At 30.9% G+C, this 17532-nt stretch overlaps 3 protein-coding genes across 8 annotated transcripts; all 3 read left to right on the forward strand.

Annotated features, from left to right (window-relative positions):
* The first annotated feature begins 368 nt into the window (after positions 1–368).
* On the forward strand, positions 369–4370 carry LOC113857187 (AP2-like ethylene-responsive transcription factor At1g16060). Its single transcript, XM_027488973.1, has 8 exons — positions 369–538; positions 642–724; positions 851–859; positions 1020–1108; positions 1206–1279; positions 1387–1437; positions 2270–2346; positions 3779–4370. Exons 1-8 carry the CDS (start codon positions 411–413, stop codon positions 4291–4293), a joined length of 1026 nt encoding a protein of 341 aa, XP_027344774.1. The 5' UTR covers positions 369–410; the 3' UTR covers positions 4294–4370.
* Positions 4371–8420: 4050 nt separating this feature from the next.
* On the forward strand, positions 8421–10668 carry LOC113857150. 2 transcript variants are annotated; one of them, XM_027488913.1, is made up of 5 exons: positions 8421–8855; positions 8971–9191; positions 9580–9708; positions 9981–10112; positions 10363–10563. In XM_027488913.1, the coding sequence occupies exons 1-5, from the start codon at positions 8576–8578 to the stop codon at positions 10474–10476; spliced, it is 876 nt and encodes a 291-aa protein (XP_027344714.1). In that variant the 5' UTR covers positions 8421–8575; the 3' UTR covers positions 10477–10563. The 2 variants fall into 2 exon arrangements, with proteins under 2 accessions (XP_027344714.1, XP_027344715.1); XM_027488914.1 differs by having other exon boundaries at positions 8424–8855; positions 8974–9191; positions 10363–10668.
* Positions 10669–12395: 1727 nt separating this feature from the next.
* On the forward strand, positions 12396–17462 carry LOC113857156 (uncharacterized membrane protein At1g16860-like). 5 transcript variants are annotated; one of them, XM_027488923.1, is made up of 6 exons: positions 12425–12580; positions 13536–13604; positions 14156–15141; positions 15537–15692; positions 16258–16469; positions 16963–17459. In XM_027488923.1, the coding sequence occupies exons 3-6, from the start codon at positions 14242–14244 to the stop codon at positions 17153–17155; spliced, it is 1461 nt and encodes a 486-aa protein (XP_027344724.1). In that variant the 5' UTR covers positions 12425–12580; positions 13536–13604; positions 14156–14241; the 3' UTR covers positions 17156–17459. The 5 variants fall into 5 exon arrangements, with proteins under 5 accessions (XP_027344725.1, XP_027344724.1, XP_027344723.1 ...); XM_027488924.1 differs by lacking the exon at positions 13536–13604 and having other exon boundaries at positions 12396–12584; positions 16963–17461; XM_027488922.1 differs by lacking the exon at positions 13536–13604.
* Positions 17463–17532: the final 70 nt, after the last annotated feature.

The following is a 17532-nucleotide window of genomic DNA, read 5'->3' on the forward strand; positions in this document are numbered from 1 at the left end:
AATTGTAAAAGACAAAATCATCATGGGTTATACAAACCGCTTGGAGACGGCCACAATAAAAACCATCTTTTCGTGCCGTCCATGACAACATTTTCCCATCTTCAAGTCTCGCTATACTCAACTACCAACTGCTACAACATGAACAGGGAAAATAAGGAAATAAAATATTATTATTAAACTATAATATATATATATATATATATATATATATATAGAGAGAGAGAGAGAGAGAGAGAGAGAGAGAGAGAGAAATAAAGAAATAGACCTACTTTTTCATTCTCCTCCACTATTTCTATTAATTAATGCCCTTCTTATTGGATGACTTAGTCATATTTATATAACTCTAAGTGCCTTCACTCTTCAACTGTATGCGTGTGCAGTGCAGTGGTCCTCTCCTCTTCTGAGCTTTCATGGCGAAGAAATCGCAGAAAAGCCTCAAGAACACTACCACCACCAACAACACTACCAAACGGACACGCAAAACTGTCCCAAGAGACTCACCTCCACAACGAAGCTCAATCTACCGTGGTGTCACAAGGTTAATCATTTTCATCATTAAATCTACCTATATCTTTTTTTTTTCTTTTTTCTGCCCCATATATATAATATTCTCAAATGGGTGTTTATGCATATGGTTCTAGGCATCGATGGACTGGTCGGTACGAGGCTCATTTGTGGGATAAGAATTGTTGGAACGAATCACAAAGCAAAAAAGGAAGACAAGGTTTTTTATTAATTATTTTGCTCTTAGTATATATTTTTACTTTTATTTCATGATTTCCTTGGCTCATACGATTATTTGATTATGTTGTGTTGATTGACGATCGCAATGGAAAACAACTTGATGCAGTATATCTAGGTATGATTTGAGTCTTAGCTTAAATAACAAAAAGCTTCATATACACATGTATATTTACATTTTTCATAATTTCTTCACTTTAATTTGGCGTTGAGAATTGAAAATACTTAGTGGGATGAGATGGGGTACGATTTAATGAGTGGAAACTTGGGTTTGTTAGGAGCATATGATGATGAAGAAGCCGCAGCACGTGCCTATGACTTGGCAGCATTGAAGTACTGGGGCCAAGATACCATTCTCAATTTTCCAGTAATTTTTCTCATCTTCAATTCAATTGATATTCTGGTAAATCATGTTTATTCAGAAATCAGATTCGATCAGTTCATTGTACATGTTTTGTTCATAGTTATCGAATTATGAGGAGAAGCTCAAGGAGATGGAGGGCCAGTCAAAAGAAGAATATATTGGATCCTTAAGAAGGTTTATTTTTCGTTATGAAAACCTATATTTTGTGTCTCTTTTTTGGGGAGTGATTGGAGCTGTTTCTTCTGATACACGATTTTCATGAATAAATCTTGAATATGCAGAAAAAGCAGTGGGTTCTCTCGAGGAGTTTCAAAATACAGAGGCGTAGCAAGGTACTTGAACCTTGTTTTATTCATTGCAAAATTGTTTTTAATATGCATAGGTTTTGTAACATTTGAATCTCTTATATGTGGTAGATCATGGTCAACAAAATAAATCAATGATATCTTTGTTGAATTCAGAAAGTGGGGCACACACGAACATAAGCATGAAAATTTTTTGAAAACTAGAAAATAATTGAGTTAGTTAAGTAGAAAGTAAAGTAGCTAGTAGCTGGTTTAATTTAATAGCAAGTCAATTTAATAAGAGAGGAGAAAAGAGAAATTGTGTAAATAATATACAATGTTTGCTTTTATTTTTTGATGTGTTCTTTTTTTGTATTGAGTTTTATAAAATCATTAACAACTTTATTTTTGGGTTAGGTGGGAGGGGGGACTTTTCTCTTTCGAATCAATATGACAGACACATCAAGTTTTTGTGGGTCACATTGACACACAATAAATGCAATTTTAGGTGTAGTTTGTGAGCAATATCCAATATTCTGCAATGCAATATCTGTAGGCACTAAGGCAAAAACTTTAGTCAGCGTTTACTTGTTTAGGTTCTTTCATGACCATGAAATCCACAAGTTCGGTTATTAATGATGAACATTGATTGAGGTTGCATAATTTAAAAATTCTGATGAAATTTGAGACAACTATTACCAATCAAACTAAAAGTAATGCTTGACAAATCACAATCAAATAATCATATATACTCATAGTAATTGGATTCATTTTATAGCATTATTTATTAAGTTTGAAACCAAACCTTGGCACTTCTCTACTACGTATTGAATAGTTAGATTGGTGGAAAATGCTCTGAATTTTACTTTTAAATGTTTAGACACCACCACAACGGAAGATGGGAAGCTCGAATTGGCAGGGTCTTTGGCAACAAATATCTATATCTTGGAACTTATGGTAATTTCATTGACTATGATCTAATGATATATAATGGCTATTGTTCCTTCTTTTTTCTTGAACTTTTTATTTTGGGTGAGAGGAGAAAGAAGAGTAAGATTATGGGTAAAGAAATAAAGTTAGTAATATTTTATTTATTTATTAGAATTTTATTAAATGAAAAAAATTGAAAATTGAGTGTGATTCATGTAAAATTCATACAATAATAATAAATGTGTACAAAAAAAAATTATTTTTCCTTATTTAACTATTCCTGTTTAGATGTGAAGATGTTTTGAAACAAATATTAACACTTATATATATAAGACATGTATGGATTTTTAATATGAAAAATAAATTAAATTTATATGAACAATTTAAAAAATAACATAAATTTTTAAAATGTCATCCAACTTTAAAATTTTAATTTTAAACATTCATAATAAAACTTAATAATTTAGATTTATCCTTCTTACTTTTACATAAAAAAATATTTTCATTTAATATACTTTGCACACAAATACTTCAAAATGAATATATATTTGATCAGAAGAAAAATGCATTATTTTGAATTCATGAATTTTTGTTGTTGATTAATACATAATTTTACTGTAAATTTATATCGTTAAGGGTTTGTAATTAACCTCAATTAATATAAATAAGCTTTTATCATCTTAAAATTTTCTTATAAAATTAGTAAAAATTTATAAATAAAAATATTGTTCATGAATCGTTTTTATTTTTAAATTGAATATGTGATTTTAAGGAATATATATTGTCAATTATATATGGTTCATGGGACCAAAAGTGTTTGGAAAAACCTAACAAAAAGGTCATTTTCAATGCCCTGGATGTGCAATTTTCTTCCCTTTTTCTTTGACAGAAGTATATGGCCTTAGCATTTGGATGCATTTATAGGCTTCATATATAGCATTTCACAATTATTTTTACTTTTTGTAATTAAAATAATGAACAAATTAAATAATATATTTATATAAAGCTGAAATTTTGGAAATCCATTTGACCATGCTTCACAGCTCCAACAAGAAAGTACCTACTTCATTTCAACATGGTCCCACAGATCAAAATAGTAGGACAAATATAAAGGTCAACATATGCAATCAAATCTTGTTGGTTGTGATATAGATCACCAAACTTCAACTGCTTAGTGAAGCTATTTAATAGGGATATCATTCTTTTCTACTCTCTTAATTTAATCCAAAACTAAAGAAGAAAAAGAACATTGACCGACATATTATGCAATTCAACTACAAATTAAATTATCTTCTAAAGTTTGATTTTAAATAAACATATTTGTGTTAATTATTTAGAGAGAAAGTTTTGCTAATAAAACAAAATTGCTGAAGAAAAATATACATAAAAATGCAAATTAAATTATCCTCTAATTATATCCTTAGTTTGCATTTGCTTACGTGTCATGTGTTTTCAACAGCTACACAAGAAGAAGCTGCCACAGCATATGACATGGCAGCCATAGAATACAGAGGACTTAACGCCGTTACTAACTTTGACCTTAGCCGTTATATCAATTGGCTCCGTCCAAAAACCCAAGAAAACCATGAAAATCCAAGCAATGAAGATCTACACTCAAATCCTGAACTTGAATTAGGGTTTGTTTCCCATAAACTTGATTCAACCAGTGGTGAGAATGAGATAACCCAAGAGGGTGAAATACGATCTGGTGGTGGCGCATCAACAACATCTTCTGCACTTGGCCTTCTCTTACAATCATCCAAATTCAAAGAAATGATAGAAAAAACTTCTTCAGCTTCAGATTACCCTCCACCACCTCCAGAGTCAAACCCTCCTCGTCGAACGTTCCCCGAAGATATTCAAACAATTTTCGAAAGTCAAGGTTCTGGTATCTACACTGAAAATGATGACATCATATTTGGTGACTTGAGTTCGTTTGCTGCACCAATTTTTCATTATGAGCTTGATGCTTAGAAGAATAAGAAGAAAAGAAAATGAAGATATAGCATGTTTATCAATACGTGATTTTTCAAAACAAAAATTGGAGAAAAAGGGGGTACGCGTAAACATTAATTTAGAGATTGAGTGGAAGATTCTTTAAAGTGTAACGTTTATTTCTTTCGTTCAATAAACATACAAGGAAAAAAAAAAAAGGAATTTGATAATTTCATTGGTTAATTATCGTATACCAATCATTTCTTACAATTGTGATAGAACAAGATGGCATGTAATTATTACTATGACAGTCTTCATATATGTATACTTTTTTTTTTTCAGATTCTTACCCACTCTCCTTAATTTTTCTTTTCATTCAAATTAGAAACAGGTAATGTTATAACAAGCTATTTATCGTGCTTAAGGGGACAAACCCAAAGCAAAAATTAACACTTATATATATATATATATTTGAAATTAGGAACCCTTCATATAATTGAACTAATTTAATACAATTTATTTTACATTAATATCAATAACACTATCAAAATGGAAAGACGTAATTATTTTAATAGAAATTGTCTTAAAGATACACTCATACATAATAGAAAAAGGTCTCAGACAAAGTTAAATTATAATTCAAATATTTTGAACCTTTATATGATAGCTGTGATATGAGAAATTAATAGAACCATTATTTTCTACTATCTATGAAAGAGCTCCATACCCCACAGCAACCTACCAGAGACAATTTGCAGGGAGTTAAGCGTTAGGGGTTGGAAAAAGGAGGTGCTAGGTAAGTAACTAAACTATGTTGAAGCAGTGATGAATCAAACCTGTAATTAAGACACTGTTTGGCTAGGAACAATGAATTCTTGGAAGGTATTGTCATGTGGCACCCTAAAGGAAGGTGCCCCACATCTACAGTAAGCTAGTGGGTGGGAATTTTTCTTCAGAGACAAATTAATTATAGTAAAATATAAAGCCCAATTGTTCAAAAGAAGTCATGCTCATTATGTTCTATAAGTTGCATGCAAAGTAGGGTTTCAAAGTAAAGCAAGCAATATTTAGCAAACTTCCAATTTAATTCTCAACGCTTAGAATTTACAATGAATATATATCAAGTATCTCATAACTTTCTCTCTAATTTTCTTCCTTTCATGACATCATCACCGATCCCTGTTATCAAATATATATTAAGGTAATAGAAAGCAAAATTATGATTTAAGACAATATAATCCTTAACTATTCATGTAGAGATATATATGTATTTTTTTTTATATATTAAGTATAAAATTTTGAAACATATCACAGTATAAGTAGTTATGTTATATATATATTCACCAATCTGCCTAACATGCATTTTTAGGCCGGTTAGTGGTCGGTGATTTGATCCCTTAAGTCATTTTTTCTTAATTAAAAATTCCTAAAGAGCAATTTACTTTTATTATTTTTCATTTTTTTAGAACTTAGACTAGTTAATATATTATTCGGGCACAAAAGAAGATATGGATTAGCATTCCAATTTATTTTTTAAAACGAACCAATTTATCCCCTCTATGTTTTAATTAGCTTCCATTCTACAGTGTCTATTCTAACCTTGCACCAGTTAAGGCACTCTGAACTGAAGATTAAAAACGTGTACAAGGTGCTAAATGAAATAATGACTTTAACATTGTGCTTTATTGTGCCATTACTAATCAAATTCGTAGTTCCCAATAATGTGCTGTCATGTGTAATTAGGTAATGAGCATGATATAATTGTGGTTGCTTACATTCACATCAATATCAATAATTTTTTTATTAATTTTAAAGTTAATTATATTTATAAATAGTTCAATTCAAAAGTTGATAAAGTTTTCCTTCTCATTTTACATGTGAGAGTTCAATCCATGATTTTAGATCCATAGTCTTTGTCACCGAAAGCTTTTTGGGTTTGACACTTTTTTCCCCCTTTCTTGTAGATTTCTAATTCACCATGTTTTGATTTTGAGTCGATAGTCTCCTTAAATCATTTTAAATATGAACTCTTTATAATATAAACATTTTATAAATACGATTTAAAGTATGTGAGAATTTTAGTTGATAATGATCTAAAATATTTGGCAAGTATAATTTGTTAGAATGAAAGGAAAAAGAATAAGTAAATTAATCAAAACCACACTCACACATATCAAAATGTAATAAAATATGAAGAAATTAATAGCCAAAAATAAAAAGAAAAAATATAGTGAGAGAATGGAGACAATTGAGAACGATGAGAAGAGATAAGATAAAGTCATGAAGGGATATGAAAAAAAGTTAAAAAGAAAATAATTAGTGAGATTTTTTTTGTTTTAAATCTCATCAAATATCACTGCTAAAAATAAATCACAATGAATACAAACTAGCTCTATATAATGGAAAACAAAACCCTCCACTCCCTCGGCAACTTAAATCCCAATAAATGACCACTTGAAATAATTCTAGAATACTACACTTTAATTCATTAAATTTATAGCACACATATAGCAATATAAAAAAAGGTAAATTCGGTGGTACCTTGAAAAATTATCAAAATACCGTACATAAAAATTTCTAATCAATAATATTTAGATATTTATTTAAATAATTAATTATTATATTTATTATATTTAAATATATTAAAAAGCGGTTAAATCTTAAATAAATTAAAATATAATTAAAATTAAATAAATTAAAATTTAAAAACAATATAATATTATTATTAATATTTAATTATTATATTAATATATTATATTATAATTATTTTTATTTATAATAAATAGAAATTATATTTATTTAAAAATAAAACTAAACAAACTAAAATTGAAAATAAAATAATAATATTATGTTAATATTTTTTTTATATTTTTAATTTTATTATTATTAATATTTAATTATTATATTAATGTAATATTATAATTATTTTTATTTATAATAAATATAAATTACTTAAATATGAATTATATTTTATTCAAAACTAAAATTTATAAAAAAATGATAGAAAAATAAATAAAAATTATATATATATATATATATATATATATAATAGAATCATATAACAAATAATATAAATAATATAATTTTAAATAAATTTTATATAATAATATTTTTTTAATTTATCACATGTTTTATTTTTATTGGTTTAAATTTTTTGTATTCGATACCCATAAATTTTTTTTAGGATACTACAACATATACTTAAAAATAAATGTAATGGTTAACTAAGTTTATAAACATTAATTGATTATGCTTTAAATCAAGTCTACTTCATTAAATATGATTTTTAAGAATTGATTTTTATTGGAGAAAATAATTAATATTTATATTTTTGAATTTAAAAGTTGTATAATATTTATAAAAATAAATACATAACATATTAAATTTATGTTAATCTATTATTTTTAAAATTTTTATTGAATTAAAAATTAATTATTATGAATACAAATTAAAAATATTAATTTTAATTCTTAAAGTTAAATTTAAACATTAATAAGAGCAAGAGTTTACTAAAAAAAATATGTATTTATTATATTTTATAATTTTAATATAATAAATATATTATTTAGAATAAAAAATAATATTTTTAAATATCTAAATTTAATTTTAAAGACTAAAATTAACAAATACTCATAAAAATTGTGTCCTACCCTTTTTCTTCTTCTCTAAAACTTGTATAAAATTTGGTTTTAGATTAAATTAAATAATATACTTTTTATATCTATTCTAATCTTTTATAAGGTGGAAAATATAATACTCCATAATTATTTTTACATTATTTTCAATTAAAACATATATTTTATGTAGAGGATAAAATATAATAAAAATGAAATAATTTAAAGTTGGTAACTTATAAATACGTTAAAATAATAAAGGTATCTATAAAAGAAATAGTATGATATATTAAAAGTAAAACCATTAAATATTTTAATTTAATAATTGTATAAATTCATAAAAATATACACAAAAGTTCAGTTTAAGTTATATTATATTGTTTTTCAAATTAAAATATAAAATTTGATATAATTTAATAAAAGTACTGGTTTTGCTATCTTTTTAATTTTGTTGATTAGTTTATTTTTTATTTTTCAATTTAAATTTTGTAATTTATATTAGTTTATTTTATTTTAATTTCTCAGGCCTATACGATCTACAAGTGGCATAGGCAAGAAAGTTGTGGTGGATAGAAATTTCACACAAGAAACCAGAACGAGTGGCGTAACCTGTCACTCAGAATATTGACAACACAAAACGCAGCAAAAAGAATCATGTTGATGTTGGTGTTGTGGTTGATGTTGTTGCCCACTATCTGCTGAATACAATGGCCACTTCACTACCCTTCTCCTCCCTCTCTCTTGCCTCCAGATTCAAAGTCTCCGCCATGACCCCCACCGTCACCACCCCTTCTAAGGTGGTTCCCGCCGTCATTGTCGGCGGCGGAAGAGTGGGCAGGGCCTTACAAGACATGGGTACTGGCCAAGACCTCCTTGTTCGCCGAGGAGAGTCCGTTCCTCTTAACTTCGAGGGTCCCATCTTTGTGTGCACTAGGAACGATGATCTTGATTCTGTGCTTCAATCTACTCCTCCTTCTAGATGGACTGGTACCTCTTTTCACTTTTCATTTCGTTGGGTTGGAGAAGGACAGTGTTGATTCAATTCATGATTTGTGTTTTATTGATGGGTTCACTCACTTTTAACGAGTCATTGATCGTGTAACAGATTTGGTGTTTTTCCAGAATGGAATGCTTGAGCCATGGTTTGAGAGCAAAGGTTTGAGTGATGCAAATCAAGTGTTGGCGTATTTTGCTGTGTCAAAACTTGGAGAACCCCCTGTTGATGGTAAGACTGATACCAATCCTGAAGGACTCACCGCTGCATATGGCAAATGGGCTTCTGTTGTAGCTGCAAGATTAAATGCTGGAGGCCTCTCTTGCAAGGTATTCATATTATTAATATCTATTTTCAAAAGTTTATTTTATTTTTGTAAAATATTTGTGGGACTTATTTTTCTTTTGAAGTGTCACTTTGTTTTGATTACGTTTCCTGATTTCTAAGATTTGTAATACGTATTAGTAAAAGCAGAAAAAAGTTATTTTCAGTGTCTTTTGCAAATCTTTGAAATCAGGAAGGGAATGAAAACAAAAACATTTTTTGAAACTAAATAGTTCCCTTAGTGCTTTGATTCTTATGTATTCTGTTTTTGAGTTGCTTAGCCTAAAGATTGAAATTATGGAAATATAGGATTTCCTAGTATAATGTCAAAAGCTAATGTTTACACATTTGATAATACTATTATCAGAAGCTGATGTATGTCTCAAAAGCCAGGTTCTTGACAAGGAGGCGTTTCAAAAACAGATGTTAGAGAAGCTTATATGGATTTGTTCGGTCATGCTTGTTGGAGCTCGTCATGGAGGGGTTTCTGTTGGTGTTGTGGAAAAGGAATTCCGCTCTGAAGTAAGCTTTGCAATTGATATTCTCTCAAAGTTCAGTCTATTTATATGTTGAATGTGGTTTGTTTGAAAGGTTGATCCATGACTTAAAGAGCTGATTTTGAGCCTTGTATGAGTTCAAGAGCTACAAATTTGCTGATGAACTATGCTTCTCCTGTGAAAAAGAGGAGAAAAATGTATAAATTTTGGACCAAACTTGTTGAGATAATAATATTAATGATGTGTTGAATACTGAAAAAAAGGCAATGAGAAGTGACTGATGTTTTATACTTTCAGTTAAATAGCCTTATAACGGAACTTGCATCAGCGGCAGCAAGTGAAAAGGGGTTAACATTTGAAGAAGCCATGGAAGATCGCTTATGTGCATATTCCCGAGCTGTCGCACACTTTCCCACAGCAGTTAAGGAGGTAATTGATACAATTAACACAATGAATATTGGATTCACAAAAGCAAAAAACTATGTGTTCTTTGGGTAGTGTTGTTTATCAGTTAAAATTAGAGTGTTATTTTAATAATTATACTTAATGTTATTACTGAGATAAAATTCTAATTTTGATAAGCAAACATTTCCCTCAACACTTAATTGCACTAAAGTTTAATTGTGTCCTTCACAAAATAACACTGATACATAAGTTTTTATGTTGGGTATGCTTGCAGTTCAAATGGAGGAATGGTTGGTTTTATTCTCTTTCTGAGAAGGCTACAGGCCAAGGCAAGCCTGACCCATGTCCTTTGCATTCCCAATGGCTAAAAGAGTTGAAAATTGTATAAAGCTTGACCTCTCAATACTCATGTGTGATGTGTCCTGTACCAATTGGTTACCAGCTTTTAAGAGTAATTTAGTCAATAATAAAGTCCGAATTTTAGTTGTGCACTTTTGCTCCCTCTCTTTGATTGGTAAATTAAAAGAGATTTGTAAACATGAGGTTTTGTAATTAAAAAAAGGATAACAGAAAAGGGACCCAGTAAAAATTAACTCTCCGACAAATGTGTTACCTAGCAAGTGCACAATACTGTTCTTTATTGAAAAGTAAGCATTTATCACGCTATATGTAAAAAAAATGTATTTTTTAATATAAAAAATTATTTCTAGGTGCTTAAATTTAAGTGTTGAATTTACCAAAAATTATTTATTATATATGTGTGTATTTGTGTTTACTTTTATAAAATGGGATTAATTTAGAAATCAATGATAAAAGCATTTTATCTCTTGGTTTTCATTTTTATTGCATAGTCACATATATAATAAATTTATCTAGTTTCTCGACATGCCCCAATCATTGAACCAACAATTTCCTTGCCACCCGAATCTTTTTTTTTAATCAAATACCTAGGTTTCTTGATAAATTTAATTGAAATTTTATAACTTATATATAATAAATTAGTTAAACATTTATAGCTTATAATTTAAAGTTTAAAACTTATAATTAGTTGATTGAATTAAAGTTGTTTGATATGATTAGTTGTACAATTAGTTAGAATGTATTTAGTGACTAAAAAGTAAAACTTAAAATTATCTTTGCATGATTGTGAATTGTATAAAATGTTACGAGTGACACTGAAAGAAAGAAATATTGATCGTTAACTTTTAATAATTTCAATATTATTTGGAGTAGCTTTTCTTAAAATTAATTTTTTTAATTTATATTTTTTATTTATTAAATAGTTTTAGTAGCTTATTAACTTAAAAAGATTTATAAATGATTAAATAAAAAACAAACTCATGTTATTAGTTACATTAATTATTAATTTATATTTAATAATCTTTTACAATTTTTTTGTCGTGAAATAGCACGAGCACTATTTATAATATATGAAATAATTACAAAAATGATAAATATATATTATAAATTAAAAAAAGTTATTATTAAAGTTTATTTAAAGAATCAAATCTAAAAGATTCAAGTATTAAATACGAGCTCAAGAACACATTAAATGTAAATTTTAAGACATGTGAATATATAAATAATGATTACTAATAAGGTTTGGTATAAATGTGAATCTAATGTTATTTTAACATAATTTGAAACACATAATAAGTGAGAGTTTAAAATTTAAATAAAAAATTAATTAATTTTTATTTGTTGAAATGGGAAATACAATCAAGAGTAGAGGAAGAAACACAGAATTCTTTTACAAAATATTATATAGTATTATGATCACATGAAATACTAACATTAGACACTGAAAAATAGAACAATCGGGTAACAAATTGTAAGAGTTGAGAAAAGCAATAGAAAATATTTAGGGTTAAGTTCAAATAACTATGAATTGTGGGTTTATAATTAACCAATGGAAATTGGTGTAGTGTAATGAGATAGAAATCCGTGAAGAGGGGGTTGTTTGGGTGTTGGAAAGGGTAGGGGCCACACCCGTGCTCGTTGAAGGCCAAACAGAACTTAAGGGACTTTCCAATTTTTTGTTGTTTTGCATTTTGCATCCAATACAAACCACCACACCTTCCTTGTTCAGCTACATCTTATTATAATCTATAAATCATTTTTTAATATACTTCTTAAAACGCGCATAAAAATTATTAGATTTAATATATTGAAACTTCTAATATTAATTGTTATATATAAATTTTCACTCTCCGTATTAGAAAAATAATTTATAAATTAACTAAACATTCATTTCATCATTTTTTAAAATTTTAATTAATCAGCAAATTTTCTACACTTTGCTAAACCAGACCACAGACAAAATTGTTGCGGCTCTCTTCACAACCTCACACTGAGAATACAACCTTAGATTCTCCGAGCGAGAAACCTATTTTTTCTCTATAATACAACAACACACAGAGACTGAGACTGTCGTGGATTTGTATTATTGTTGGTTGTACCCATCATGGCTATGCCTCCAGATTTCATTTCAGGTAGGTATGCCTTCACTCTCTCGCTTTTTAGATCCCTTCTTTTTCTCCTTAATGGGAATTTTGGCACTATCTCTTTCCATGTTTTTTTACTGTTCCCTCTAACTTCTGAAATCTTTCCATGTGTACATGCTACAAAGGACTATATTTTGGATTCTGATTTTGTTTGTTGAGAAAATGCCCCGGAATTTCAGAATATAGTTCAACTCTGAACATTAGACGCATTGCTTTGTACCCAGTGTTGAGATCACTACTTCATTCTCTAGATCGTCTTCGTTTGCTTGTTTCTCGCTCAAATGACGATGTGGGTCTGCTTTTTCTCCTCACTCTCTGCTGTAATGTTTGACTTTTTGAGCGCAATGTGTGTGCCATCGGTGCTGTTTGTGATCTTTTTGCCCCCCCCAAAATCACAAGGTTCCTGAAGTTCTCTTTTTCTGTGTTCTTTTTTAATTTTATTGGATGCTAGTTTTCTGCTTGATTGGTGCCCGAAATAGTCGTGGAAGCTTCTTCTTCTTCTTCTTCTTTTACCAATAATGTATTTGATTTTTCAATGTTGGACATTCTTTAATCTACCCAAATTGAATGCCAACTTGTTATTATGTATGACCTCAGGCCATTTCCGTTTACTTCTTAGTTTTTAATTCGGAATAATGGATCCAGGGTCTCTTGTTTCCTGGATTACAGATTGGCACAAGTTTGAATAAAAGTGAGGCTTGACTCTGGTGGATGTTGACGTAGTGTTGGTCTTTTCTCATAGTGTATGATTTTTTTGAGAAAATAAAAGGCCAACAATTCAGAGACCAGACTTTAGCTCTCTTGCCTGCCTTGTGCACCAAAAATTGTTCCACTTCAGGAATTTTATGTGTGTACCGAAGTTTAGTATTAGCGTTGCTTCATTTATTTATTTAAAATCAGCGTACTTTTGGTCTGAGGATGCATAGAATTTACTGGAGGACAGGTGGTGAGGAGATAAAAACTATGATTGAATGCTGCGTGTAAAGACTTGTCGACATGCGTTCTTGTATAGGTCAGCAATTATTTAATTACTTTGGATGTTTCTTCATTCTGTAGATTCATCAATCTTCTGCTAATGGCGTTAAGGAGTTGATATGCTCAGTTTCTTCATTTGGGTTCTTTGCATACATTGAAGTGTGCTTGGAAGTTGATTATTGTATATATTGGTTTTTCCTAGTTATTCAAGTAGCAATATACACTAGATTTGCTTGTGCCATGATTGAAAACGGTTACTTTCATAAGACTGTTGCCCCATATGACGTTTGGGATGTTGCGGGTTCCCTTGAGTGTGTTAATTTTAAACATTACTCATTTTGTACTCAAGGCCTTGAACGGCAATTCACATAAGATTTATGTCGACTAAGAATAAAGGTGCTAAACTTTGTTTTAAAGCTTAATTTTACTCTCGTCACCATGTGTGCATTTTGGTTTATCACTGGTTATCGACCTTTCTGTTACCTTCCATAGTTTCCATTAGGCAACATAGTAACTTACTGCGAACAACTAATTTTGGTTGAACTATAATTCTAATCCCACTGGGGATTTCAATTTTGAAACTTTCAGGATCACTTTGACAGTTTGACTTGTCCAGCACCAACTTCTGGTACTACCGTTGTGTGAATTCTCAAGAATTCTTCCACAGAGGGTAGATGGGCTCTAGAATCCCATCTCATCAGCTAAGCAATGGCCTCTATGTATCAGGGCGGCCAGAGCAGCCCAAAGAAAGGACTCCAACAATGACCTCAACAGCCATGCCATATACTGGCGGAGACATAAAAAAATCAGGAGAATTGGGAAAAATGTTCGATATTCCTGTTGATGGCTCTAAATCTAGGAAATCTGGACCAATAACAGGTGCTCCTTCAAGGACAGGATCGTTTGGAGGAGCTGGTTCACATTCTGGACCAATCCAGCCTAATGCTGCTGCTCGAGCTGGCTATACTACTTCAGGTCCAATGTCTTCTGGTGGCATGGCTGGTTCAACTTCACTAAAGAAATCAAATTCAGGGCCACTGAATAAGCATGGGGAACCTGTTAAAAAGTCTTCTGGTCCTCAGTCTGGTGGAGTAACACCAGTTGGGCGTCAAAATTCTGGACCTCTTGCTTCTGTTCTTCCCACAACAGGTCTCATTACATCTGGGCCCATATCATCTGGCCCACTAAATTCTTCTGGGGCCCCTCGGAAAGTGTCGGGTCCTTTGGAAGCAACTGGTTCAATGAAGCTGCATGGTTCTGCTGCTGTTCACAGCCAAGCTGTGACTGTTCTCAATCAAGATGACGAATATTCCTTCAGAAGGAATTTCCCAAAGGCGATGTTATGGTTATTAATTCTGCTTTTTGTGATGGGTTTCATTGCTGGCGGTTTTATTCTCGGAGCAGTGCACAATGCCATTCTCCTTATTGTGGTTGTGGTTCTCTTTGGCTTAGTTGCTGCCTCTTTCACTTGGAATACTTATTGGGGAAGAAGAGCTATTATGGGCTTTGTTACCCATTATCCGGACTCTGAGCTTAGAACTGCAAAAAATGGGCAATTCGTGAAGGTCTCTGGGGTATGTTTTGCTTCTTTTGCCTAACTTATTGGCTATTATTGGAAAGTTCTTCTTCAATTCTTGGGCTTATAATTATATTTTCTACTTCACTTCTTGATCTTTATAGCTTTTTGAGTTAATTTTAGTTTCATTGAATGAGCTCCAGATGATACGTAGATGAGAGCATCTTCCTTGTTTCCATGCTATAAAGTATAAACACTTGCTGTACTACTATACTTTACCCATGTCTTGCTTTGATATCAATGTCTTCCTAGAGCAATACCTTCCCCATAAACATCTAATTATGTGAATGAGATGCTTGCACTTGATTGGTTTTCATTATCCTCATCCTTTTTATAACAATAATACAAGGGTAAATGACTGTAATCAAATGTGATTTTCTATGATATATGAAGGTTGTTACCTGCGGTAATGTTCCTCTTGAGTCGTCTTTCCAGAAAGTCCCCAGATGTGTATATACGTCAACAAGTTTATATGAGTATCGAGGATGGGACTCAAAAGCTGCCAATCCTACACACCGGCGATTTTCTTGGGGCCTTAGATTGCTGGAAGTGAGTTACTAAGTTTTTTACTGGGTCAGTTATTATGGAATTTAATACTCTACTCTGCATTTATGTGCAATTTTACTTCTATTCACCCCCAAGGAGCATGACAGTGAAAAACATGTTTCTTCTGATAAAATTTCAAATGTAATTTACTGTTTTGTTTGAATTAATTATACTATCATGCTTGGGCAAAGGAAGTGAAGGCATTTTTTTCAAACGTGATGGTGTTTTCCCTCTCAGTGAATTATTCCAATAGCTTTAGGATTTACCTTGGACAAGATTTTGTTTTTGGAGCTAAGGCTGGATTCAGATGGGTGCTCTACACTTAAGCCTGTCACTGCATAGATCTTGGATGTTTCCTGTCAGATCCTTTCATGGCATTCTAAGTTAAATTGACTAATTTATGTTACTTTACGGTTACCTAACATTTGTATTCCCTTGACTGGTTATTTGTACCATTTTTTATTATATATTGCTCGCTGAACTTGTTATGTCTACACGAGTCAACTTGTTACTATTGGAAACTTTTTTTTTTTTCACTCGATTGACTGGAATATATGTAATTTGACAGAGGCGTGTGGTTGACTTTTACATCTCGGATTTCCAGTCTGGTTTAAGGGCATTGGTTAAGACTGGGCATGGAGCAAGAGTGACCCCTTATGTTGATGACTCAGTTCTCATAAATGTAAATCCAACCAAAGAAGAGCTGTCACCAGAGTTTCTCCGCTGGTTGGGAGAAAGAAACCTTTCAAGTGATGATCGCATCATGCGGCTGGAAGAAGGGTAATGGTTATCTCATACTTTTTCCTGCTTTTCGATCATTTTAAATGTACTATCCTGATTTGTCTCTGGATGGCTGCTCAGCGTTGATTTGGGGGTTATCCCAAATTGGGAAATTTTGTCAATGCTTCTGGAGTATGTACTCCCTTCCCTTTAAAGAAAAATACCTAACATGTATGGTTATTTTTCTCAAATTTAAATGTTTTTCTCAAATGAAAATAAGGAAAGACTACTAAATAAAGAAAGATAATTTTAAGGACGTAGGTACTACAAGAATACCAAAAAATTATGCACCAACTACACAAGTTTGAATTCAATTTTTATACATGAGAGGTTCAAATTTTTTAACTTATTGATTTTATTTAGCAATATAGTTATGGGTTTTCAGGTTAAATGTTGCATCAGGGACATTCTGAGATTCTACATTTATATCTCATGCCAAATCTTGATTTGAGATAGATAAAATAACTTGGTGAAACTTGGTATTTCTGTTCAGGTACATCAAAGAAGGAAGCACAGTTAGTGTAATGGGAGTTGTCCAGAGGAATGAGAATGTGCTTATGATTGTTCCTCCACCCGAACCAATCACTACAGGTTGCCAATGGACCAAATGTATATTTCCAGCTAGCCTCGACGGTATAGTTTTAAGATGTGAAGACACATCCAAGAATGATGTGATTCCGGTTTAACATTATGTGCAACAAGAATGTTTGTAGCATCTTCTAATTGGCGTTCTTAGATAGTATTCTTTTCCCCTCTATTATTAGTGGCGGTGGAATATCATATTGACAGATTAATATAGATTAAGATGGAAAAGTTGTGCGCGTGTGCGTGTTCTTTTTCTCCTATAAATTGTTGTATAGTTCTGGTTGGTTTGATGTTCTTGTAGGGTGTGTAAACTTTGGTAATGTTTGATGCAGTGAAAATTCTTACATGTATGAGCATATTGTGATTATGCTAACATGCTAAATAGAATACAAGTTTTCATGTGTTATGCAAATAATTTCTTCATGCACAGAACTTTCTCTATTTTGTCGAAACAAATATATACGAATCTGTTGTTAAT

This window comes from Abrus precatorius, unplaced genomic scaffold (genome assembly GCF_003935025.1).
Source record: "Abrus precatorius isolate BTA unplaced genomic scaffold, Abrus_2018 Scaffold153, whole genome shotgun sequence".
Classification (NCBI taxonomy): Eukaryota; Viridiplantae; Streptophyta; class Magnoliopsida; order Fabales; family Fabaceae; genus Abrus; species Abrus precatorius.